General features: G+C 37.2%; 1 protein-coding gene across 1 annotated transcript; it reads right to left on the reverse strand.

Annotated features, from left to right (window-relative positions):
* Positions 1–1,293: 1,293 nt before the first annotated feature.
* LOC108696407 (NXPE family member 4) lies at positions 1,294–26,672 on the reverse strand. Its single transcript, XM_018225736.2, has 6 exons — positions 26,586–26,672; positions 17,015–17,116; positions 13,130–13,806; positions 5,397–5,458; positions 3,300–3,521; positions 1,294–2,421 (listed from the first exon to the last, which is right to left on the reverse strand). Exons 2-6 carry the CDS (start codon positions 17,108–17,110, stop codon positions 1,886–1,888), a joined length of 1,593 nt encoding a protein of 530 aa, XP_018081225.2. The 5' UTR covers positions 17,111–17,116; positions 26,586–26,672; the 3' UTR covers positions 1,294–1,885.
* Between the last annotated feature and the right edge of the window lie 209 nt (positions 26,673–26,881).

Raw genomic sequence — 26,881 nt, forward strand, 5'->3', positions numbered from 1 at the left:
CTGGGGCATCTTTGGAGGCACAGATCTTTTCTCCTTTAAAACACCTGACAACTTCACTTATTGTGACTGTTAGTGACAGCCCTCAGACTAAAACTGATGCTATGCCTGAACCACCTAGTTCCATATTTACATAGTTAAATTGGGTTGAAAAAAACAAAGTCCATCAAGTTAAACCCCTCCAAATAAAAACCCAGCATCCATACACACACCCCTCCATACTTTCACATGAATTATATATACCCATATCTATACTAACTATAGAGTTTAGTATCACAATAGCCTTTGATATTATGTCTGTCCAAGAAATCATCCAAGCCATTCTTAAAGGCATTAACAGAATCAGCCATCATAACATCACCCGGCAGTGCATTCCACTACCTCACAGCCCTCACTGTGAAGAACCACCTACAGTATGTTGCTTCAAATGAAAGTTCTTTTCTTCTAGTCTGAAGGGGTGGCCTTTGGTATGGTAATCAACTTTATGGGTAAAAAGGTCCCCTGCTATTTGTCTATAATGTCCTCTAGCACTGAGGTGGCTGAATAAAAGGGGATAATCCCCGACTGCACTAATCGGTGTGTGTGTGCGGATCCGTTTCTTTTACACACTCTAGCACTGAGGCCTTATGAATAGAGATGTTCATTATAGCAAAAGCCTGTGATTAAATGATGGCTTGCTATGATTAGCAAATTTAGCTTTGTGATAAACACCTGACAATGAGAAATCAATTTTAAGGTGAAACATGAATAACAAGATATATAGTGGATACCTTGTCTCCAGAGGTTAAGAAAATTGTAGGAGAGGCTCCAAGTATGCAGGGGAGTCGGCCCATTGGGCCTGGGGCCCATTGTTGGCAGTCTAGTTCAGAATTAGCACCATGTTTAAATCCTCCTTAATGATTGCATTAAGGAGGATTTAAACATGGTGCTAATTCTGAACTAGACTGCCAACAATGGGTTTCTCCTGCAACATCCCTAGCCTGTGAGTTATTCATAATGTGGAAGTTGGGAAGAGCCAGGAGATACACAGCATTATTGACCTTAAAGGGCATGTAAAGTCTAAAATAGAGGCTAGAAATGTTGTATTTTGTATACTAAATATAAACATGAATTTACAGCACCACAAGCCTAATCAAACAAATCATTTATGCTTTCAAAGTTGGCTACAGGGGGTCACCATCTTGTAACTTTGTTAAACATCTTTGCAAGACTAAGACTAAGTGCACATGCTCAGTGTGGTCTTGGCTGCTTAGGGATCATCATAAACAAGGCTGCTTGAGTTCTGCATGGCTGGTAAGTAAGGCCCCCTGCTGTTCATATGTATGATTGTTTCCCTGCTCAGCAGTTGCACCTGTACAATTGATAAATGAGTGCTCAATCATTATTTGCATTGAAGTGCTTCTAGTACTGTTTTCATAGGCTACAGGAAGGAAGGAAATCACACAGAGGGACATACATGTGTATTTTTATACCAAAATAGTGTAAAATCTGGCATTATATGTATCACATTTTTATTAAGCTAGATATCAAGTTTTCTTTAGGCAATAATTGCATATATAAAGGCCATGGGTGCGCTATACATATAGGTGCATACTGCAGAATTTGACAGAGATTTATGCCAACTATTTACAGTTTAATGGACTTGGCAAAGTCATTTGGAATGTAGGGGAACAGTCATGTACAGTAAGTCTCAAAAAACTTGCGCACAGCCTGGCATAGTTACGCATGTCTAATAATAAGACAGGTTCTCCTAGAATTAGGTGACCTCTGAAAACATGGCAACTAACCTGTCAACCTATTGGGTTGTAGGGGCTGGTTTGATGACTTCTAACAATACTGTCATAGCCCAGACTTGTTAGCATTACAGCATGAGAATAGTTTAGGTTTATCAACAAATGTAAGTCATGAATAAATCAACTTCATTCTGGATGTATTCTGGAGGGGGGTGAACATCTTTTGCATCAAATGCAGTTGTCATGTCCCATCCATTTACAAATCCAACATTTAAGTCTTTAAAGATGAGTTCAAATACAAAGTAGTGAACAAGACCATGGAAATCTGATTTTGCTTCATGACTATTAGTTGTCGCGAAGATGTTCTCTGTTTTAAGTATAACCTTAGTTTCAGGACTTCTTCGGAAAAGACGCACCAATGCCCTTCGTATGTTGATGAGTCTCTTGATGAAGTGGTGAACTGGATAAGACCTAAAATGGTTACCTATATTAAGAACAATCACAGTTTTGTCATGTCCCCCAATCAAATCAATTTCTCGTGGAATGGTACGGTCCTCTCTGCAAGATTGGTATGAAGTGCTTATGAATGGGTTGCCATGTCTTTTCCAGCTTATTCTCATATTCCTCTTTAGGTCAATGCCCCAAAGCTTTTGTGCCCAACCACCTTCATAAAGGTTCAAAACCGTCATTTCTAAAGAAAAGAACAAAAATCTATTGCTAGTGAATAAATTTTCCATGTAAAATTGCAAGCATGTCTCGTGCCTCTAAAATAGCATCAAATAATCAGTAAATTGTTACACACATTGTCATATGGGCTATAAACCGATAATTCTTTCACATAATAGACCAATTTATCTGTCAATGATTTAGTGGATTCATAACTATCAAAGGGTGAAAATGATGACTACATATACTTAACACAAATACACCTGTGCACGCAAGAAAAATCCTTAGAAGCTTATTCTCTACAATATTTTCACTCCTCTCCTCCCTCAAACTCTTTACTCTCCTAGTGTTTTTTTCATACTTTAATCTATTCTTCTTTGTATTTCTGCCCTTTGTTTCCACACAGAAATAGGTAATGTCAAATAGGAGCAGAGGGCCAACTGACGTCTGGGAGTTTTCCTGGTATCCTGGTGAGTCAGTCCAAAAGTGCATTTGACTTCAGCATGTCAGGTCACAGGAAATAGGTGGGGGCCTTATGTTATATCATTTAACGATAGGAGAAACTGCTAATATTCAGTTGATCCAGGGTAGTTTGAACATAACAAATGCCATATTATAAGATCTGGTATCGCAAGGAGAGTAGTAGTCAATAATGGCACATACTGTATTAACTTCCTATACCACATGTAACATCAGATATCTTCATTTATACCTTATATACACTGGGGCTAATTTGTGAACGCCGGGCAAATTTGTACCTGAACAATAACTCCTGACAACCAATTAAATGTTTGCTTTCATTGTTCTTGCTGCAGTCTCTGATTGGTTGCCTACTATATTTAATATTCAATACGTTTTTTGCCTCTTTAATTTTACTACTGTACTTGCCAATGCATCACTCACCATTCAGTTTACTTATAAAATGTGCCATCCACTGACGCAGGGTTGAATCTCCCAGTATGTATATAACCTTTCCTTGCATACACGTATTAAGTTCTTCCAAGTTGTGGTTAGATTTCATGCTGCAAGCATGAGGAGTCCAAACATTATTGATAAAATGTCCACTGGGATATTCTAGTTTCATTCCAATTCTACATCTTTCACTGTTTTTTTTATCTGAATTATCTTGGAGAAAAAGGAATGATATCAAAGTATTAGCAAGACATAAATAAAATACATGCTAAAAGCTTAATAAGATTTTCATTCATCCAGGACATGATATACAGTATCTAAAAGCCAAGTGGCTATTCCAGTTCATCTGAGTGGTAGGGAATTCTTTGGCATTTAAACCCTTAAAGGACATGTAAACCCCCCACAAATATGTAATCGGTGAACAGCCTCTCTGAAGTCTTTAAATAAGTGCCACTTTGGTTGTTAAATGGTTAATAGTGATGGGCGAATTTGTGCCGTTTCGATTCGCCGGAAAATTCGCGAATTTCACGTGAAATTCGCGAAATGGCAAAAAATTCGTGAAACGGCGCCGGCGTCCGTTTTTTCGAAAAACAAAAATTTTGACGCCTGCGAATTTTTGCCACGAATTTATTCGCTGGTGGCGAATCGCGCAAATTCGCACCTGGCGAATAAATTCGCCCATCACTAATGGTTAATAGTAAGGCTGCACTTAATTGCTTAGGAATCCTTCCATAACCCACTCTGCCCCCTCCATTAGGAATTTCCTTTGCCTGTTGGCTACTGAGCATGCTAAATTCTTCTCAACTTAGATTAATAAAAATGTCCTCCAGTCTAGCAGCCAATGAAGATAGTATTACTGGCATAGGAACACTGGTCTAGCTGTGTGCTTCTATTTTTTATACATAACCGCCTCTCCTGAGCTCAGCTTAACTATTACATGAGCTTGTGGCTGAAAATGAAGGACCCTTAAAAAAGACATTTCAGAGCAGTGGCAACAGGTTTCTGTTTCCAGTTTGATAAAGGGCAGTACTGTAAGTGAGGAGGTACATGCAAATTCAGCCAGGTTTGCTCAGGGTGTGGGGGTTCTCACTCTCAGGTCTGGTGTTTCAAAAGAGTCAAATGGAATTTGTTTTCCTCCAAACATTCCTTTTATGCTGTTCTAAACTTTGCACTGGGTGTTTTCACAAACTTAATAGTACATTGATTTTTGTATACAGTATGTGCATGGGTCAGCCTCTGCTTTTAATTATTACAGGTTTTAAGATTTATGGTACTAAGGCTGAAAGCAATATAATCAAGCTTTTTTTAAAATAAAATACCACTTCTATTAATATATATATATATATATATATATATATATATATATATATATATATATATATATATATATATATATATATATATATATATATAATGAAAGCTATGTATTAACTTTGCCCTTATTTACATATATGGAAATACATCACAATTGCAAGCAAGCCCTGAATGCCTGTTACGGGGGTAGCCCTCTGTCAGTGGTGTGTATAATGTTTGTATTGTTGTGTACTATAGGGCATGCTGTAACCTCCAATGCAATTCTGTGGTTTCTTAAAAAAGCTACAAATGACCTTCATTAAATGTGTCAATTCTTCTTCTGTCTAACTATTACTAGATTAATTCTAATTCTAAAAATTCATCTAATTATTTTATTATTTTATGGTATATAACAATTGACTCTAATACCTGGAAAAACATTATTCGGAATGATATGAATGATGCCATTTCCAAAAGCGTGCTGTTTAAATCATCATTTGTTCATTCTTCCCTAATTTGCAGTTCTCTAATAACAGGACAATGCTTTACTTGCTGCCATAAACCTAAACTGATGGCAAATTGGTTTATTTACTTTATTATTATTACTATTGTAGTAAGAAAGCTACAATAATAAAATGGATTATAGGAACCCATAATTAACAGCTTGATGCCCCATTTATGGGTTCCACCCCATATGTTATTAATCCCCTATTTAAAAACAATGCAATGAACTATTGTTAGTTGATACCAATAAATATGTACTTTGTGTGTGTTTTTCAAACAGTTACTACTTACTATTACAGCTGGTTACATTAACATTCTCAAAGTCTTTTGGTATTTCCACTCTGAGCCTGGACCTTTAAACAGGAAAAGATTGTTAACCAATATGAATGAACAACAAGAATGTCTTCTTGTGCAGCATCATAGTGTCACGAGCTAAAAAAAACTAGTAACCTGGTTGTTATACTTGAAAAGAGGAACCAATCCATTAATGGACAAACAACACAACATTTATGAAATTAATAAATCTAAAAAGAAAACAAAAAATGAAGGAACAGTGGTGGTTTAATAATGCTGGTGTTAATATGTTCTCCTGCCTTAGAATAGTTACACCAAAACCACTGATTACCCCTTCCAACCTTTCTTGGCAGTGACATTTATTTTCAAAACAAATGGAGGAGACCACAAGCTTCTCCGATGCTCTATTCCTCATAACTAAAAATTCACATTTTACCATTGTAACACCATTACATTTTAACTGAGCATATCACATTTTAAATATCTGCTTAAATGGGTGTGATTTTTTCATTAGGATGAAGCTTTAGTAAAAAGGTAGCAGAAAAATATGTGCAATGTGAAAAATATTTTCTTTGCACAAATAATTTTTTCTTTGTGCATAAAGATAAGCCTTGGAAACACATTGCGACTCAACTGCCAAGAAAAAAGATAACCCTTTTCAATCAAATGAGCGCCACAAACTATTATTGAGTCCCTAATGACCCACAGTTTCTATTCCAGTGACTTAAAAAAGACGAAGAACAGGGGATAATAATTGTCCCTGCTGGTGTTTCTATATTGTGTTCAGTGGCGTAACTTCGGATGCCAGGGCCCCCCAGCAAAGAAATTTTCAGGGCCCCCCTCTGTACAAAATAGTGGGAGAATTTAATGTATAATATCCCCAGAACTCATAGAAGGCTGGTACAGTAGCAATTCCATGTATAAATAACCCAGAGCTATAGAAGGATGGCACAGTTGCAATTTCACATATAAATTCCCCAGGAAAGTAAAGTTCCAACAACATGCCACCAAAAACAAGCACACTGCTATGAACACTAGTTACCCAGTGCAAATATAAAATATGTAAAAGCAACATAATACTAAACTTATATTTTTGTCCCATGCTCTGCTTTTCTTTCACTTTTATTTTCTTATACATACATGCACTTTACTTAATACATATTGCTTTACCTCCTCCTGTTCTTCAGCTAGCAGTACCCCTCTTTTCTTTGTATCTCTAATTTTCTAAGGCTCTCCTTTTGCATTTATGTTGTTTAAACAATTAACCAAAACCAGCCATGAAATATATTTGTATCCTTCTTTTCTGCCATAATTGCCCATGGAAACAAAAATCTTTTCACATGGCAGCAATGCTTCCTACTTTGAATACAAATGTTATCTGTAAAGGGAGTGTTAATGAATGTACTGACCCATATGCTGACTGAACAGTGAGGAATAACAGTTGTGTTTTAGTGATTGTATTTGCCCATGGAAACAAAATGCTTTTCACATAGCAGCAATGCGATTTCTCCTACCTCAGCTCTGTGTAAAAGCTCTTGCCTTAGCTCCCTGAAACTTCTTTAAACTGCAGCCGGTAAGAGCACACACTTCTAATACAGCCAGTGCTTGAACTGGGATCAAAATTGGAGGGATGGTACGCTCGGCACACAATGCACCCACTATTATACTAAGCCTCGCCCACCAATACTTTCGAGTTTCAGCCACTTTAAGCCAAAACCATTTTGCTATTTTCATGTTTATTAAAGGAGAGCTAAACCCTAGGTATAGGATCTGTTACCCAAAATGATCAGGGGCTGGGGTATGCCAGATAAAGGGTCTTTCCGTAATCTGGAACTCCATACCCGAGTCTGCTAAAAATCATTTGAACATTTAGTTAACCCAACAGTTTTGTTTTCCCACCAATAAAAATTAGTTATATCTTAGTTGGGATGAAGTACAATATTCAGTTTTGTTATTACAGAGAAAAAAGAAATATTTTGAATTATTTAATTAAAATTAAGTTTATGGTAGACAAACTTCCTGTAATTTAGAGCTTTCTGGATAATGGATCCTATACCTGTACTGCTTAATACAGCCAATTACAGTAGGTTCTGGTTTTGAAAGTCTTTTCTGAAACATTCCACCTGCAAGCCCTGTTTAATTAATAGCCCCCCTGGATTCTCCCGATCATCTGGGGCAGTAAATTTGGCTTCTGTCTTTCCCCTGACCTTGACCTCATCACAGTATTAAATTAACTCTTTCCTATCACATAATTTTCTTTTATTATGGCTTCCCCCATGGACCTAGTACAGGTATGGGACCCATTATCCAGACTGCTTGGGACCTGGGGTTTTCTAGATAAAAGATCTTTCCGTAATTTGGATCTTCATACCTTAAGTCTACTAAAAAATCATATTAACATGAAATAAACCAAATAGGCTGGTTTTGCTTCCAATAAGGATTAATTATATCTTAGTTGGGATCAAGTACAAGCTACTGTTTTATTATTACAGAGAAAAGGAAATTATTTTTAAAAACTTGGATTATTTCTATAAAATGGAGTCTATGGAAGACAGTCATTCTGTAATTTGGAACTCTCTAGATAACGGGTTTCCAGATAATGGATCCCATACCTGTATATACATTTTTTTTTAAGAAACACTTTTCACACACTGTTTTTTTTTTGAGAAAAAATAGGAATTCTGGTGGAAATCAACAAAAACACAAGCAGCATAGACAAGCTAGTATAGTTAATGATCTCTGCCCCAGAATGGTTTATGGTCAGTTGACAGGGCCTTCTCCAATTAACTAACTATAAATCTAATTAAAGCTTTCTTTCACCTCACCCCCTTCTCCTGCTTGTTTTCACTCCATTCCCTCAGGCCTGTATTTAACCCTTAACCTTCTTGCCAACCTGCATAAATAAAACAGTGGCAAGGTTAGGGCAACAGTTCCCTGCCCTCCACCTTCTCACAAGTTAAAAAGAAAAAGCTCTGGTATTCTGAATTATTGCATCCCGCCCGACTGAATACAGCGCCATGCACCAGACAAGAGCTACAGGAGCTCATGAAAGGCCAATCCTCCCACATGCCTTGCATTCGCACCGGATGCTTTTTAAAGTTGTTAAATGTTAGGCGGAACAGAGGCAGGAGCAAAAGACTATAATACATTGTCGCTCTGTGCAAAAATATTTAGGTTTTCAGTGGCAAAAGCCCCGCAGAGGTCCGGATCATCAGCTCCATTCCCCTAAATGATCCTGGCTGGTTGCACATACTGAGGAAGCAGGCCCCTGCTGGGCCCCCTGAACCCCCGGGCCCCCCTGCGACTGCGGGGTCTGATTGTGTTTAACACTTAAAACAAATTAGCTCCTTTTATGTTGCCTTCTTCCCACCAAAAGATTAAATATATAAAGTGCAAGTGCATAAATTAATTAGGTACCCTCTGTTGGGGCTACTGAACTATTAAGTGTACAGTTTATATAAAGTGATTCAGTGCTGATTTGATACTTGAATTAATATAATGAATTTAAAATTAATTACTGTATCAATTCATTCAGAATTCAGTGCGTATTACAATTATAAACAGTGAAGGGTTAAAAATTCTTAAGTGTTGCCTTGATAGATTGCTGAGGTGCCAGAAAATTTAATTAAATGGCCCAATTAATCAAAATTGTTTCATGAGAGAAGTAGGAAAAGGAAATGTAAGCAGGTGGAGAAGTCCCGTGTGATCTAACTGGTCATTTGGCTAGCTATAGGACCCCACAAAGAGGAAGAAGTCAGTGCTTCTGGGACTGTGGTTTCGATTATTATTTTGTCTATCTGTTGTAAAGGACTGACTTCCTATAAAACCACAAATCCCAGCGCACTTATAGCGAAAAACAGTTTATAAGAATGAAGATGAGATCTCTTGAAGCAAAACAAAAAGCAGGAGCAACAATTTAAATTTCCACGAAAATGTTTAAAAAGAACCCCCCTAAGGTTGCTAAAATAGTATGAACCGTCTATACAAAGCATATGAAGCTGACACGCGTTTCGCAAATTGCTTTTTCATAGGCTGTGCTAAACACAATATAGAAACACCAGCAGGGGACAATTAATATCCCCTGTTCTTCTTCTTTTTTAAGTCTCTGGAATAGAAACTGTGGGTCATTAGGGACTCAATAGTTTGTGGTGCTCATTTGATTGAAAAGGGTTATCTTTTTTCTTCTCCATACAAATCTGCATGTACTGACCTAAGTCAGATCCCTTTCTCAATCAATTTAGGATATCTGGTGGTAGATTCTTTTTTCTTTTAATCTGCTATGTTTTTACTAAAGCTTAATCATACTATGGGAAAAAGTTGATATATTTCATCTTAACTTAATTTAATCACATAAATGAAAGTGTTTGTGCATTAAATAGTTAAAACATGCAAATCATGCATCATCATCTCTTCCGTCTTCTGCTTTCTTCACGCGACTGCACATGCACAGTAGAACGATGAGCCGAACTTTAACTAAAAAGTCAGCTATTTCGTTCAACTGCTCATGCGTCTGCCCCGAAAAATTTGAATAAAGAAGACACCGGAAGAGGATCGCTCCGTGGTGCTCACTGGTATCACCCCGGGCCGGTGCAGTTTTCTGCTGATAGGAGCACCAGCCCAGGGTTTCGGGTAAGTCAATACAATCACTTGAGGGTGTCTAACATTTGGCACCCCCAAGTGCAGGATGCCTTTCCTTCTCCTTTATAGAACTTCATGCTCCATAGGAAATATTCAGTGCTTCACTAATATCTAGCACAGGGCTGTCCAACTGGGGGTCCCCTTGTGTGGCCCCCCACCTACCTGCTGTGTTTGCTTACCACATGTAAGGTTTAAATAGTATCACTACAGAGATTAACTGGCCGCCGCATTGTTAAAACCTCAAATTCAGACTAATCCCCTGTATTGTTCACACCTGATCGCCCTGCATTGTTCACACTTGTAACACCTCTATTATTCACATCCTAAAGTCCTGTACTGTTCACACCTCAGACCAAGACTGAAACTGCCCACATTGTTCACACTTTATACAAAGTGCTAATGCAGCACCAGCACTGTGTCACTATATGTAGTACATCTTAGAGTGGTCCAGATGGGTTTCCCTGTCTCCTGCTCTGTTCTGCCTTCCTCATGCTCCCTGTGTGTGCCATACTCTGCAAATGTGTGTGTCATACTCTGCCTGTGTGTTGTGCCCTACTCTGCCTGTGTGTGCCCTACTCTGCCTGTGTGGGCCCTGCTCTGCCTGTGTGTGACCTACTCTGCATGTGTGTGCCCTACTCTGCCTGTGTTTACCCTGCTCTGCCTGTGTGTCCTACTTTGCCTATGTGTGCCCTACTCTGCCTGTGTGTGCCCTACTCTGCCTGTGTGTGACATACTCTGCCTGTGTGTGCCCTACTCTTCCCGAGTGTGAAATACTCTGCCTGTGTGTGCCCTACTCTGCCTGTGTGTGCCCTAATCTTCCTGAGTGTAACATACTCTGCCTGTGTGTGCCCTATTCTGCATGTGTGTGCCCTACTCTGCCTGTGTTTGCCCTACTCTGCCTGTGTTTGCCCTACTCTGTCTGTGTGTCCTACTCTGCCTGTGTTTCCCCTACTCTGCCTGTGTGTGCCATACTCTGCCTGTGTGTGCCCTACTCTGCCTGTGTGTGCCCTACTCTTCCTGAGTGTGACATACTCTGCCTATGTGTGCCCTACTCTGCCTGTGTGTGACCTACTCTGCCTGTGTGTGCCCTATTCTGCCTGTGTGTGACATACTCGGCCTGTGTGTGACGTACCCGGCCTGTGTGTGCCCTACTCTGCCTGTGTGTGCCCTGCTCTGCATGTGTGTGCCCTACTCTGCCTGTGTGTGCCCTACTCTTCCTGTGTGTGCCCTTCTCTTCCTGTGTGTGACATGCTCTGCCTGTGTGTGCCCTACTTTTCCTGAGTGTGCCCTACTCTGCATGTGTGTGCCCTACTCTGCCTGTGTTTGCCCTACTCTGCCTGTGTGTGACCTACTCTGCCTGTGTGTGCCCTATTCTGCCTGTGTGTGACATACTCTGCCCTATTCTGCCTGTGTGTGACATACTCTGCCTGTGTGTGACATACTCTGCCTGTGTGTGACATACTCTGCCTGTGTGTGCCCTGCTCTGCCTGTGTGTGCCCTACTCTGCCTGTGTGTACCCTTCTCTTCCTGTGTGTGACATACTCTGCCTGTGTGTGCCCTACTCTGCCTGGGTGTGCCCTACTCTGCCTGTGTGTGCCCTACTCTGCCTGTGTGTGCCCTACTCTGCCTGTGTGCGCCCTACTCTGCCTGTGTGTACCCTACTCTGCCTGTGTGTGACCTACTCTGCCTGTGTGTGACTTACTCTGCCTCTGAGTGACTTACTCTGCCTGTGAAACATAAGCCTGGTATTTGTTCTGGGGGTTTCTTAGCATTTGAAAATAAATTATTGTTAGGGTCCCCTAAGGTGTTTAATAATGTGCTGGGGTGCTGTGTTATCCACAGCGGATGAGGAGGTACTGTATATGGATTCAAGGGTATGTCTTAATATAACAACTTTTTTCACATATGAGTGATATCCCTGCAGTGAGCACGAACCATTTGGTTTTTTGGTGTGCTACAACAATTAATGTGTATATGGTCTTGTGGTATAAAAACAGGGAAAGGTCAACACTGGCTTCCATTATCGGCCCTTCACCATGTAGGGCAGAAAAAATTCAGCCCTCCGTAACACAGAGGTGGTACAGCACTGATCTACCAAGTTACCAAACCAATAAAAAGATCAAGCCTTGTTTTTTCCTTAACTTTTACATCACTTCCCATCTTTTAGTATACAATGCGCTAATATACACCTTGTTCTACACAATTTATTTTAGTTGAGAACATTTAGAATATATACGTTCAGAAGGATATGTTTTTGGTACGATATTTTTTTTTACATTATTTATGCCTAAATAGTTTGTACCCATATATTAGCTCCCATTCTTTACACAAGGCATGGATAATGATTCCCCTAATCATTTTAAAATTAGAATGTTGCCCATAAGACCTTTTTAAATAATGACATGGTTGCCATTGTGGCAGCTGGAATGTGAAGGCAAATTTTATCATCATAAGTTCACACATATTTTAAGTATGTTACTGTCATATTATTTGTGAAGATTTACTTTTTTTAGAACCATGGTTTTTTTTTCCTCTACATAACAGACCAAATTAATTTGCATGTACATTATTGCTAAATGAATAATATTTTCATTACTTTAAACATTAAACTTGCCAGCATTTACATTTTTGGGTTTTTTTTTTGCACTTAAAGTGAACCTATCACCCAGACATAAAAAGCATTATAATTAAAACCCTTTCAAATTCAGCATGAACCCCAAATTCTTTTTCAGTAAAACATCCATACCTGTTATAAAAGGTATTTAAAAATCTCAGTTGTCAACCATATTTTGCCCGCCCATCCTCTGTGCCTTTAGGCATATAGGTTGGACAAGCAATTACATTCACTTTCCAACTTCTTAACTGCTGCCTGGTTACATAAATTCTGATATATTCCATGACAACAGTACAAAGATAATGAAGATTAACAACAAAGCTACAGCATATGCAAACAATATTATGATTAGAGATACCACTAGTCAAAAGAAAAGTCTCCCAGGTGGAATGAAACATTTTTATGGACCTTTTGGAAATGATAATACATTTGTTGTAATAGTAAAATAAAACAAGTTATTAACAAGTTATTGGCTTACTTGTCAAATAGGCTTGCTTCAAGCTCTTTCAGTATTGAACGACCAGTATACCAGCTCCTTGTCTCTGTAAGCATGTCACACTCATAGCTTGGAGGCTTCATACAGTAAAAATATTCTTCATCTCTCTGGTCATTATATTCACACAATTCCTGTGATTTATTGAGATCAAATCCACACTTGGTTTCAGTTTGTGTATTTTGATACATAAATTTGCCAGTGTAATCTATATTACCATACCATGAGTTTCTTTTATTCCAAAGTACTGAAACTGCTTCACTTGGGTGTATGAGAAGAATAGACAAATCAATTTTACCTTCCCAATAGAGTGTGAAATGAACATGGTAAGTTCCATTGTGAAAATCTTCAATCCTCCCACTTGCTCCTGCATTAAGTTCTTTTGTAGAGATTCTTGCTCTTAGGTAGTCTCCGCCATATGTTTTTCTGTTACCCAAATAGTCAAACATGTCAACTTGTACAATCAGACTGTCCCCAGCACAGTAATTGTTTTTTGGATTTACAATTGTGGCTTTGCTTTTTTCGGCACAGGTGGTGTTGTCCTTATGCAATAAATCAACCTTTGCTATCATGCTCTCTATTTGACTCAAGATTTCATCAACCTCTCTCTGGATTTCTGAAGCTTTTTTTACATTTTCAATTGGGATCTTGATGTTCATTGTCTTTCAAACAAAAAGTAGAATTGTAATTGTTTTTTATGAAAGCAATTTAGATAATATACTACAATCAACATCATTGATGTATACATTACCATGACATCAGTTGAAGAAGTAGAGGGCTTAAAAGATAAGGAAACCCTAAAAATAAGGTCTTTTCCTATTCAATGCATTCTCCTGATATTATTTTTTTCCCTCAAATTTGCTCCCAGTAGGTAGTAAGCCTCTTCCTCACTCTCCTCCCCTGCTGCCATCTTGGTGCTGTCTGCAAATCCCACACCCTCCTGTGATTCAGGCCACCCATTAACCACACCCTTATATTTGGCAAGCACTGCCTTAGTCTCCAAAACATTTCAGATTGTTTATAGTCCTTTCAATGACCAGGGTAAAACTTAATTTGGTTGCTATAGGAAGAAGGTGATTGGGCTTTTACTGGTAGAGACAGGGAGAGTGGGACAGAAAACTATACAACCAGATAGACATCTGTAAACCTTCCATAGCAGTGTTATTCTATGAAAGTGTTGCTAAATTACAGCTGAAGTTATGGCAACCGTTATAAAATTCTGTCATTGTGCCTTATAATTTATAAAAGTAGGTGGTTAACGCCTAAGAGCTGGTGAAAAATGTAAGCATTCATTCCAAATATCACAAGAATGCAGCTCCCAGCACACAATTTTAACACATTTGATAATGTGCTAATTATAAATTAATTTGGACAGACAACAGCTTAAATTAAATGTCTCAACATCAATCCGTGGGTTTCTGACATTTGGTCCAACTTCTAAATTGCCTGCCACCCATCTCTAAGCCATGCATCTTCACTTCCCGTTCCACTTTCTGTCTCCTCTACACCCTGCCTAGCTTCAAGTTGTAGACTTTGCATGTACCAGACCTGCCTTATAAAGCCTTACAGCAGTGTAATGTATGTATCAGCCCCCAGACCAGCCCACTCCATTTTATTGGTATCAGTCCTTAGAGCCTTCTCTTCTATGGTAAGGTACTATTGAATTTCTTGGCTATTCTGAATTCCTGCTTCTTTGTACTCTTGCAAACATTAAGAGGCAGATTTATCAAGGTTTGAATTTGAATCCATTTGAGGTTTTTTAACTCTATTAAATTTGATTTTCTTCTAAATTTGATTGGGAGGGTTATTTCTTAAAAAAATCAAATATATAAAACTCAGATGAATTTTACTGACCTGAAAACTCGATTTGAGTTTTTTCTCAGAAAAAGATTGGAATCTCAGGAAGGCTACAAACATCTCCAAATTGGTCCCTGGACCTTTCCCATTGACTTATACATGAATTTGGCAGGTTTTAGGTGGTGAATAGTCACATTTATAATTTTTAAAGGGCCAGAGTTTGATAAATATCGAAAATTGAATTAAAATTTTTAAAGAAACTCAAATCAAGTTTGGATAATTCCCTAGTTGAATTTGACAGTTTTGACCATAAAAAAAATAGATAATTCAAATTAAAAAATTTTATTCGACCCTTAATAAATCTGCCCCATACTGTCAATTTGTGGATTTTCCAATGGGCTGTTTCTTCTTTAAATTATTCTACATTATCTCAATCTGCCTTTTTCCAATATTAATGAATTATCTCTTAACTTTTCTAAAAGCACTTAGAATTCAGCCTCATGTTTTTATGTGATTACTGAACTCCTATGTGACATCTAGTGACATCTAATAACCTAATAATTGCAGTTGGGGGTACACTATCCTCTATATTGTATAGCTATCCTTCTAAATTATGTTTATAGTGAAAAAACATTTCTAAGTAATCTTACTTTGTTACATAACAAAATGATTAATGATGATGTGTCTAATTAATAACTGGAGCAAACACAAAGAACACTTTCAGTTTGATCTACAGTGGGGCTCATTTATCAACACTGGGCAAATTTGCCCATGGGCATTTACCTATAGCAACCTATCAGTGATAAGCTTTTTAAAGCCAGCTGCAAGTAAAACAAGGAATGCAGCGATTTCATTGGTTGCCATGGGTTACTGCCCATGGGCAAATTTGTCCAAGTTTTAGATATTTGATTTTTTTAATCAAATTAATAAATAACCCCCAAATTGAATTTAGAAGAAAATCGAATGTAATTTTTTTTACAAAAAAACTAAATTTCAAACCTTGATAAATCTGCTTACCCATGTAAAAACCATGAAAACATCTAATACAAAAATTCACCCAGTAAAAGTTGTTCAGGTGCTATAGAAGTCGTGGTTTCAAAAACCTTTAAAACCACTAACCACCTTTGTATAATAGGCCCCTATGTGGCTATATGAGTGGATCATTCCCAGATATGCCCACCTTGAGATGGGCGATATTGGGCTGATCCAATCGTGGGCCCTAGGGCCCAATGATCTGATCATACGGGACGACATCAACGTGCTGATGCGCTCCGCAATCCAACTCTCAACTGTCAGCAGATTTTATTGGCCCGTGTATGGCCACCTTTAGAGTTATGTCATGCCTGCAGGTTAGATATCAGATAGAGGGGATGTTTGAGCTTTGATGTTGCAAGATATCTTGGTTCTGCATGTGGATGTGGGGGGGGGGCTGAGATGATAGTCAGGTTTCAATGCAAGATGTGATAAAGCAAACAAAAAGAAATCTGTTTACATCAAAAATTGAAAGTATTTTAAATTAATAAAACTATAATGCAGTGATGCCCTACACTGGTAAAACTGCTGTGTTTGCTTCAGACACACTACTATATGACTATGGCATTTTCATTCATCCAGGTCATGGTATATCTAATATAAGTAATTCTAAAACAACTGGACTTGCTAAGTAATCATTGAAGATTACTTCAGTTCAACTGACTGAAGTGGGAAGTTCTCGTCATATAAATTCTTCCAGTAATCCAATGACAATGGCACATTGTAACTCTTCAAAGAGGTGGCATCTAAAATTCACAGAGGTGTTGATTCTGCGTAGTTACTATGATAGGATTATTAGGGGGTGCCTGATATTTGGCGATCCCCAGTAGTTTAGACCTCTCTTATCCTTTACTGGTTGACTATAAATACATTTTTTCTCTCAATAAGATTTGTCCAGGAAATGCTGTTTTTAAACTTATGTTACACTGTAAGGATTAATAAAGTATATGATACAATATAGAGAGACTTTTTTAATTATTAATTTTATTAGGTCTTTCATACATGTAGCAAAATACACCTAAACAATTACATTATGCATACCTTGTGTGGAATTGAGTAATACCAGAAGCTTAAACAAAAAAGAACTGTAAGAGTCCCAGCAAAGGCCCCTCCTCTCTTCAGTTGATAAAGTGCCATATGTATCTATATGGGTAAACAAAAATAAATATAAGGTATAAAATAGATATTGCTTCAACACTGTTAAAAATCGGGGAAAACAATGCAATAAGCAGCAATACCATAAAACAGATGAGAGATATATCTTTTTGTTCCACCGTTGGGTCAGCTTCCTCTAAAGTCACTTTAATCCTGTAAAATTTGCAGAGCCTGCTTCTTGAGTGGGAAAACACAACCACACTCCAGCATGGGCGAGGAGACCGGTTAGATCTCAGTGTGTGCTGGGCCCCTCCTAGGTCAGATGACACATCTTCAATGCTACTGGTCACATGAATCAAAACACCTCAGCAATTTCCTGGTGTTTTTGTATTCAAACACTTGTAATGTAGTACCCTTCTCTGGAGAAAAAATACTCCACCTTTGCTTTCATTCTGGGGATTGGGCAAAATAAAACAAAAACTCTTAGAGGGATAACCCTTTAAGTGCCACAGAACGTAGAATCTAGTTTCTATGGATAAAGGGACTGAAGTGCCACGGAACATAGATTCTATGTTCTGCATCACTTCCGGGTTTCAGAGTGCAGGAGTGGATTCTAGAGCTGCTTGCTCTGTTCCTCCTTGATCCCCGCCCCTAGACAATGAGAAGAGCAGGTGATCGAGTGGCCCCTGGGGCACGATCGGCCAGGGTACCTAAGGCAGTAGCTGGCACGTGTATTCTACATGTCCTGCTGCTGCATGTGCCTTTCTTTCACCCAGCGCAGACCCCCCCACCAGTAGAAGAAAGAAAGTTGCATGGTGTCTTCGTGGGAGCCCTCCAGCCGATCCAGAATGATCTGCAGCCTGTTCCCCTGGTTAGTGTCACACTTACACACACAAACATACACTTATTACACTAATACACACTTACATTCACACTTACATACACTCACACATACATTTTCGGGGGTCAGGGGGGTCATACGCACAGCACTTGCACGCGCACACACATGCACATAACATGCAAATCCATCAATTGTACACACGCATATGCACATACACTGGATTGTGGCTTTTTTTTTCTTACCGCATCCTCTGTTTTTTTTCACTGAAAAAATGTTTTATTGCCATTGCGAATACGGTATTCACTAACTGTACTGTGCAATACCTTTTGTATTTTGTTTGGGTGGTTATACTGCAATTTTGGTGCATTTTTAACAGTTTTATTGCATTTTTAGACATTTCATAGCATTTTCAGCTCTGTATAGATGTTGTTCACTTGTTTCTGTCAGTAAAACCTATTTGGCCAATCTAAAATATTTGATTTATGTGATAAAATATGTGATTTGATGAACGATTACACTAATCTGGAAAAAAAAGCATTGATTTGGTTTTGTTAGATTTTAGTGATTTCACACTGTTCTGTGTTACTTTGTTTTACCCATGTACATTGTATCTAATATATATCCATTTGTGGGTCTCTGTGCGCCACATAGTTTGGTAAATCTATGCATATTGGGCATCAAAGTATTTAGTAGACTCATGCTGTTCAAATTTAGGATATTTTACATTGAAATAAGTGGCATATAATGGGGTAAAATGCAAGCTTTGTGACGACTTTCAGAAATTTGATAAAAACCACTACATTTGGCATAGCTTTAAAGTTCGGTAGTTTGCAGTAGAAAGATGTATTTCCCCATTCTGGGTTCGTCAAAATGTATACTTTTTGAAAATATAGGGTTTTGTAGGGTCCTTACTGTTAGGGAGTCTTATGAATGGCACATAATACACATACTGGGTGCTTATTGCAGCAGCTGGAGTGTCAGCCGTGTAAAATTCAAATGCGCTATTTTAATTTGGGTACCTCTGTACGCCACATAGTTTGATAAATATATGCATATTGGGCATCAAAGTGTTCAGTAGACCCCATGCGTTCATATTTAGGATGATTTATGCTGATAAATTACAATATGCAGAGCATATAATGAGGTAAAATGCAAGCTTTGTGACCAGTTTCAGAAATTTGATAAAAACTGCTATGTTCAGAGTAGCTTTACAGTTTGGTAGTTTGCAGTAGAAAGATGTATTTCTTCATTCTGGACTTTTCAGAATGTGTTCTTTTTGGAAATATATGGTTTTGTAGGGTCTCCTTACAATTAGGGTGTCTTATGGGGCAGCAGCTGTAGTGTCAGCCGTGTAAAATTCATATGTGCTATTTTCATTTGGGTGCCTCTGTACGCTACATAATTTGGTAAATCTATGCATATTGGGCATCAGAGTTTTCAGTAGAACCTTGTTGTTCATATTTGTGATGTTTTATGCTGATACATTATGATATGTGGGGAATATAATGGGGTAAAATGCAAGCTTTGTGACAATTTTCAGATATTTGATAAAAAAAATGCTCTGTTCAGCATTTGCTTTACAGTTTGGCAGTTTGCAATAGAAACCCATATTTACCCATATTGAATTTTGTCAGAATTTGTACTTTCTGAAAATATATGGTTTTCTAGGGTCTCCATACTGTTAGGGGGTCTTATTATAATACACGTCCTGGGTGCTTGTATTGTAGCAGCCAGAGCGTAAACCGTGAAAATTTAGGTACACTAATGTCATAGTTTGGTAAATTGATACATATTGGTATCAAAGTGTTCAGTAGACCCCTGTCATTCATATTTAGGATTTTTTATGCTTATATGTTACAAAAAATGGCACATATAATGGGGTGAAATGCAAGCTTTGTGACGTTTTTCAGAATTTTTATAAAAACCGTTACGTTCTTCATAGCTTTATGGTTTAGTAGTTTGCAATAGAAATACATATTTACCCATTTTGCATTCATCAGAATGTGTACTTTCTGAAAATAAATGAGTTTCCGTACTGTTTTTGTACTATTAGGGGGTCTTATGGCACATAATACACACACCAAATGCTTGTATTGCAGCGGCCAGAGAGACACTACTGTCATTTGTGTGCCTCTGGTAAATCTATGCATATTGAGCATCAAACTGTTTAGTGAACCCCTGGCATTCATATTTAGGATGTTTTCTCTTGGTACCTAATGCTATGTGAGAGCGAAGATACTAGAAACTGTTAGATTTGAGACTATTTTCAGCAATTTCATCAAAACCAACAATTTTGGGAAAGCTTTGTGACTCAGTAGTTTGGAGTAGAAAGACATGGTTATCCAGTTTTAATTTTTCATAATGTGTACTTTCCAAAAACATATGTTTTTTTGGGGTCAATATACCATTTTGTATTTTTACCCTGCAAAAAATGTAGTAAATGTGTTGTTTTTTTACACTGACCTCCAGGACAATTTGTATTCACTAACTTAATTCTGGGGTCTCTAAATATTTTGGTAATCCTATGCACAATGGGCATCAAACTGTTCATTGGACCCTTGGCAATCATCTTGAGGATGTTTTTTCTTGGTACCTTATGTTATGAGGGATATAAGATGGTAGAAAGTGAAAGCTTTGAGGTGATTTTCAGCTATTTTATAAAAAATTCTGGGAAAGCGTTAAGACTCAGTAGTTTGCATAGGAAGACAGGCTTAACCATTTTAGATTCGTCTGAATGTGTAATTTCCAAAAAATATTTGGTTTTGGGGGGGTCAACTTATTTTTTGTGTTTTTACCCTGCAAAAAATACAGCAACTGTGATGATTATTCATTAGCTGAATTGAATTCCTGGACAAGTTGTATACGCTAACTTAATTTTGGGATCTCTAAACGCCAGATATGGTAAAAAGTGAAAGCTTTGAGGTGATTTTCAACTGTTTCATCAAAACCGACTATTTTGGGAAAGCACTGCGACTCGGTAGTTTGGAGTTGGAAGACATGGTACCCATTTTAGAATTTAACTGAATGTGTACTTTTCAAAAATATATGGTTTTGGGGGATTAATGTATTTTTTGTGTTTATACCCTGCAACAAATGCAGTAAATGTGATGATTATTCAGTAGCTGAAGTGAATTCCAGGACAAGTTGTATGCGCTAATTTCATTTTGTGGTTTCTAAACGCCAGATACTTTTTGTAATCATATGCACAATGGGCATCAAACTATTCAGTGGACCCTTGTCATTCATATTTAGGATGATTTTTCTTGGTACTTAATACTAGGTGGGAGATATGAACATGCAAAATGACATTTTTCTGAATGTTCATAATTTTTTCAGAAAATCTTTGATGTTTTTAGGTAATTAGGAGCAGAAAGACATTGTTACCTATTTTGGATTCGTCATCTGTACTGTCAAAAATATATGGTTTCCTGGGGAAAATATATTGGTCCTAGATTTATTGACTTTGAAATCCAAAGTATGCCATATTCTACTGTAGTTCTTTGAAATTCGGTAATTTACTGTTGGGAGCTTAGTAATACTAAACTCCAAATGCAAAGATCACGAAAAATTCAAGAGAATAGAAAAGTCAGAATCTAAAAATCCGGCATCTCAGACCTGTCGAGGTTGCATTTAAGTCAATGGGAGAAATCCCAATGATTTTTTTGATGTGCGCTGGGTTTCGTGCAAAACCCCAAAGTTTTCGGGTGAAAATTCCGAAAAAAATAGTGAAATTCGTGAAAATTGGATGAAAAAACTTTCTCTATAAATCCCTATATTGTAAAAATGTCAATGTTTCATTTTTTTTTGTATTTAGAGACTTATATTTTATTCCAGAAGTGGCAATGTACAAAAACTCATGCAGATTTAGAAAGTTCAATGTATAGCTTTCCTACATAACTAAACCCCCCCGGGAAATGCCCTTAAAATGAGAAAGCACAAAATATTTAAAAAAACGTCTGGCACTGAGAGGAACTGAAGTGGGGAATTCTGCTGGCACTTAAGGGGTTAAGGTTTGAGTTTTGCATCAACTTTTCGAGTTGATTTTTTGGTCAAAATGCACATTTTCAGATTAAAAAAACTAAAAAATTTTGTGTTTAAAAAAAATATATATATATATTTTAGATTTATTATACCCGACCCTGGAAATAGCTTGAATTCAGAAATACACCATCTAAAACCTGTTGAGGTCATGTAGGAGTGAATGGCAGAGGTCCCTTGAACCATCCCTTGAACCATTTGAAGATGTTAACAGCATGCATGATGTTCAAGTTTTCTTCAGAAGGTTTTGCCTGAAAACTTTAATAATTTGAGCGATTTTTTTTTTTCCCCGTGGAAAACTAGATTAATTTGAGTTTTTTCTAAAATAAGATAACATTCCAGTTGTAAGTTCATTCAAGTTCATTCAAGTTCATTCAAGATATAAAAAACTCTAACATTCGACCTTTAATAAATAACCCCCCTAATATCTAAAGGTATGTGGATTTTATACATTTAGGCAGAGTGTGCTCAGCACTAGCCACAATAGGGTTTACATACTGTAGGTAGATGTTTTTCAATCAACAGATTCATTTCTCACAATTCAGTCCCAGTTCTCTGTTTGCCACCTTATTCAATCCATATTTTCCCAGAGACATTTATAAGATAAACCACAAGATAAGGTTTATCTCACTGTTTATCATATCACATCAGTATCCCATAAAAATGGGAAATATTGGACCTAAATTAGGAAAAACGTTTTCTATCATACAATTGAATCTTGAACAAGATGTAAAAAATAAGAACATTCCACTGTATTATAATCCTCTAAATAATGAATATAAAAAAAATATAAAAAGTTGCATTTCGGGCAGATTTATTGAAAATGTCTTCATAGACACTACTAGTCCCACCCATCTGTTCCACTTCCTGCTGGATCTTTGCCCAGGCTGTGCAGGGGGAGCCAGCAGTACTCAGCACATTCAAGGTCAGACTGGCCAGAAAAAAATCTGCATTTCTGCGCAGCACCATTCACGCATGCGCGCGGCTCCTTTTGCGCATGTGTGCTGCACAACTCCTTTTGCGAATTCGTGGCATCGCAGCAGGGGGTCCGGAGGGGGGCCCTGGACAGTCCGACCCTGAGCTTATTGTACTGTAGGATAAGAACCAATCAGCAGCTAAGCTGACCTGATAGGGAAGTGAAGCCTGTTGGTAGTGATTGGCTATCCTATTCGTACCACAGTGGAATGCAGAGACATCTTTAATTAATTTCAGCTGACCAGGAGAGCTGCAATCAGCATCGTCCTGCAGTGGAGTAGCCGGCCAGCAGGGGTCTTTCAGGGCCATCACCCCCATGCTGCCGAGGTCTTATTTGCACCCCTGCGACCATAAGACAGGGTCTAGGTTAGTGCCTAGGGCCCTAGTGAGTAAGACAGGCCTGGCCCTGGATGTGTACAGAATGTGTAAGTAACAGTTTATGACATACTTATGAATACTTAGCAACAGACATTTTTTTTACACAGTTTTACCTCTAACATGTGTACAGAAATGCCACTGTGTAAAAAACATAATTGTTAATGAGATTAACAATTAAAAAAATACTCCAACAATATTTCTCAATTTTTTAATATAATGCTGTCAATCTTCTGAGTGGATGTAACAATTAACAAGACCTCAAGGAAAGCAAACACCTACCTGGTACAAAAAATTCCATGTAAAAAAAAATCAAGATAAATATTAGAACAGAACTAAATAGCTGGAAAAACAGCAAAAAAATTATTAAAACAATACACAGAAACAAAATTATATAAGCAAAGTCAACTTTTCATTAATAAGATAAGCATATAAACAATGAGAAAAAAATGTATCTTAATGCAATATAACACAAATTTACTGTTATTAGCAAGATAGGTCTTACATAGGAATTCCATATGATCTCTTAGTCCATATATCCAAGTCTGAGAAAGAGAAATATACACCACTGATTCACTATAACCAATAAAAAACTGGACACACCAATAGGAAATCATTTCAATAGCCCTCATCACTCCATAAAGGATTTAAGAATTTCAGTTCTTAAGGTCACTTTTAAAACAGATAATGAAAGAAAAGTGTGGGAATACAAATTAATGGAAACTTTCAATTCTCTGAAGAATGGACTAAACCTGGGCCTTTGATTTATGGCTAATTATGTGGACTAAGAACGGACTGTACCAGGTCAGAAATACCAACATGTCTGGAAATGGACTAAGAGATCATATGGAATTCCTTTGATTCTACACTCCAATAATTCAGCCCTAATTTATACTCAGCCTCTTTGACCCACATTATCTTGTACCTTATCTGCTTGCTTCTTACAGATCCCCTTGTAAATGACTTTGACACCTCACACATGATTCATATTCCTTTTTGTTGGTCATTTGACCTATGAGCTTAATGTTATATATATACCTGAGAACACTACAGCTTCATTGTAATCAACTTGAAAAAGGAAGTAGAATGTTCCGATAGCTTGCTATGATTATATTAGTTAGCTAATAAAGGTAACACCTATATACCACTTTTGTTATTTTTATTTTGAAAAGGGTTGCCTTGCTACATTTTTACTGGCTAACACGGTACATCAACTTTACCTGCAAGATAGGTCTGTAAGATCTGTTTACTTAAAATGCTATACTATAGCTACTTTCAAGCAGTAAATGGGTAAAACAAAATACCAGTTTACACCAGTTATAACAGAATAGGAGCAGACACTGATGGTAAATTTTATTACTACTTTTAAACCTGTGCTTCTACTACACCTTCAGCCCCCTTTGCCTTTGTCTTGTTTCCTGAGCCCCCATGCACCACCCCTCCATCTTGTGCAAATTACCCTCCACCTGATCCTTTGTCTCTCCTGCCCGAGGTAAATAGCACACACATACTCTTTTATGCACACATATACAAACAACGCACAATAAACATATTCGAGATGAGGAGACAATCTTATCTCCTAGTTTTATTCTAGAATTTCCTATAGTCTGCAATAGAGTTTTCATATGATAAATGGTGAGTTTTTCCTCACTGAATTTAATCTTTTCCAAAGTGTCTTAATTTTAATCAGTCTAAAGGGCATATTTATAAAGCTGTGTAACCCTACACGTCACAATTACATGCTACAAAGTGTAAATCCTGTGTATCTATCAATCTGTCTAATGATGTGAAGCTGAGAATAAAATTATATTGCAAAAAGCTATATAAAACTGGTGTTAAGTTGTAACACTTTTGTCCCACTGAGTTTAAGAAGAGATGGAGTAAAAATATTGTGTAAATATTCACACTGCTCTTCACCGTCGGCTTTAATTTCACCCAGATTTCTCTGAGGTAGTGTAAAATGATAATTGGAGCGAATCAAAATATACACCTTCATACATTTTAATTTTCAAAACTTTTAAAGTTGTAATGGATTCTACCTATTGATTTTAGAATTGTGATGGACAGGGTTAAATCACGATTAAGGAGAATAACATAGCTTGACAAATAGCACTTTTATTTTACAATGCTTTTACAATTTTATGGTGTAAAACATTTTACAGAACTTGCTAAATATGACCCTTTGGGAGTTATTTATTAAACTCCTAATGTGAAAATCCAGAAAAAAAAATCTGTTCTTTTTTATAAAATCAAATTTTTCTGAATTTATTAAAGCCCAAGGATGGAAAAATCCGCATCTCAGACCTGTCGAGGTTGTATAAATTCAATGGGAGAAGTCCCAATGATTTTTTGATGCGCGCTAAGTTTCGTGCAATACCCCGAAGTTTTCGGACAAAAAAAGCAGCAGAAATCGGAGTTTTCGGGTGAAAATCTGTTTTTTTCCCGCAAATCCAATTTTTGGGAAAATGAAATAATAAATAAGCCTAAAAAACCTGAGCGGATTTCATCAGAGTTTGTAGCAGAAAATGTTATAAATGTTATATATAAAATAGCCCACTTTGTGTCAGTGTGAAAATAAATATATAATTTTTTTAATTCGGGGGTCTCTACAAGTCACGTACTTTGATGATCCTATGCAATTTATCATCAAACTGTTCAAGAGACTTCCCAGAATTTATATTTTTGCTGTTTTATCCATGTATCTAAGGATATGGGGCAAATAATATTCTGTAATATGCAAGGTTTGAATCAAACTGCTAAATTCAATTTAGATATATACGAAATATAGATATATAAAAAATGTATCAAAGGGTGTACACAAGTGCTAGAGCACAGAGGGGTACAAACATTTTCCCCAATGTTCTTAGAAAGACATAGCCCTGTAACTGCATAGTCTGAAATATTTATAAAACTAAACATATATATTTGTTATTTGCATAGGAGAAAATACAGATTTTTTTAGCTAAACTCAAACCCTGGAAATGCTTATAAAATCTACTTGTATTAAACACAAATAAATTATGAAAATCTGAAGACAGCGAAGGGGTGAAAGGGTTGAAGAGAAAGAGGAATGTATTATAAATCAAATTTTAGCAAATAAAATGACAGTTAATAAGTTTTACTTTTTTGTTTCATTCGGATTAAATTATTTCGAATGAGATTGGAAAATATGACCTATTTTTTTATCTCATCATTTTATCTATGAAAGGCATTTACAGTATATACAGTACATAGAACCTCCTGCAGTACAGGGATGGAAAAATATATTCACTACATGTCTTTACTCACATTACTTGCAATTCTTCTCTCTCTTTTCTTTAGTGTGCTGCCTCAGACCGTGTCTGTACCAAACTCTGGCTTCCACCCAAGTTATGCTACAAAACACTCATTCAGACTAGAAGTAATTAGACTTGTTCAGGCAAGAAATACCAAGTCTCCTCCTACTGTGGAGGAATAATTCTGCTAATAAAATAACTGCTTTTCTGTATTGGATGCAAGGTACTTGCTTTGTGATGAGAACAAGTTCATGCTGAGTATGTTTCAGTATAGTACTACAGAACCTCTGAACCATAGTTAAAGGTGTT

Source organism: Xenopus laevis, chromosome 7L (genome assembly GCF_017654675.1).
Source record: "Xenopus laevis strain J_2021 chromosome 7L, Xenopus_laevis_v10.1, whole genome shotgun sequence".
In the NCBI taxonomy this organism is placed as follows: domain Eukaryota; kingdom Metazoa; phylum Chordata; class Amphibia; order Anura; family Pipidae; genus Xenopus; species Xenopus laevis.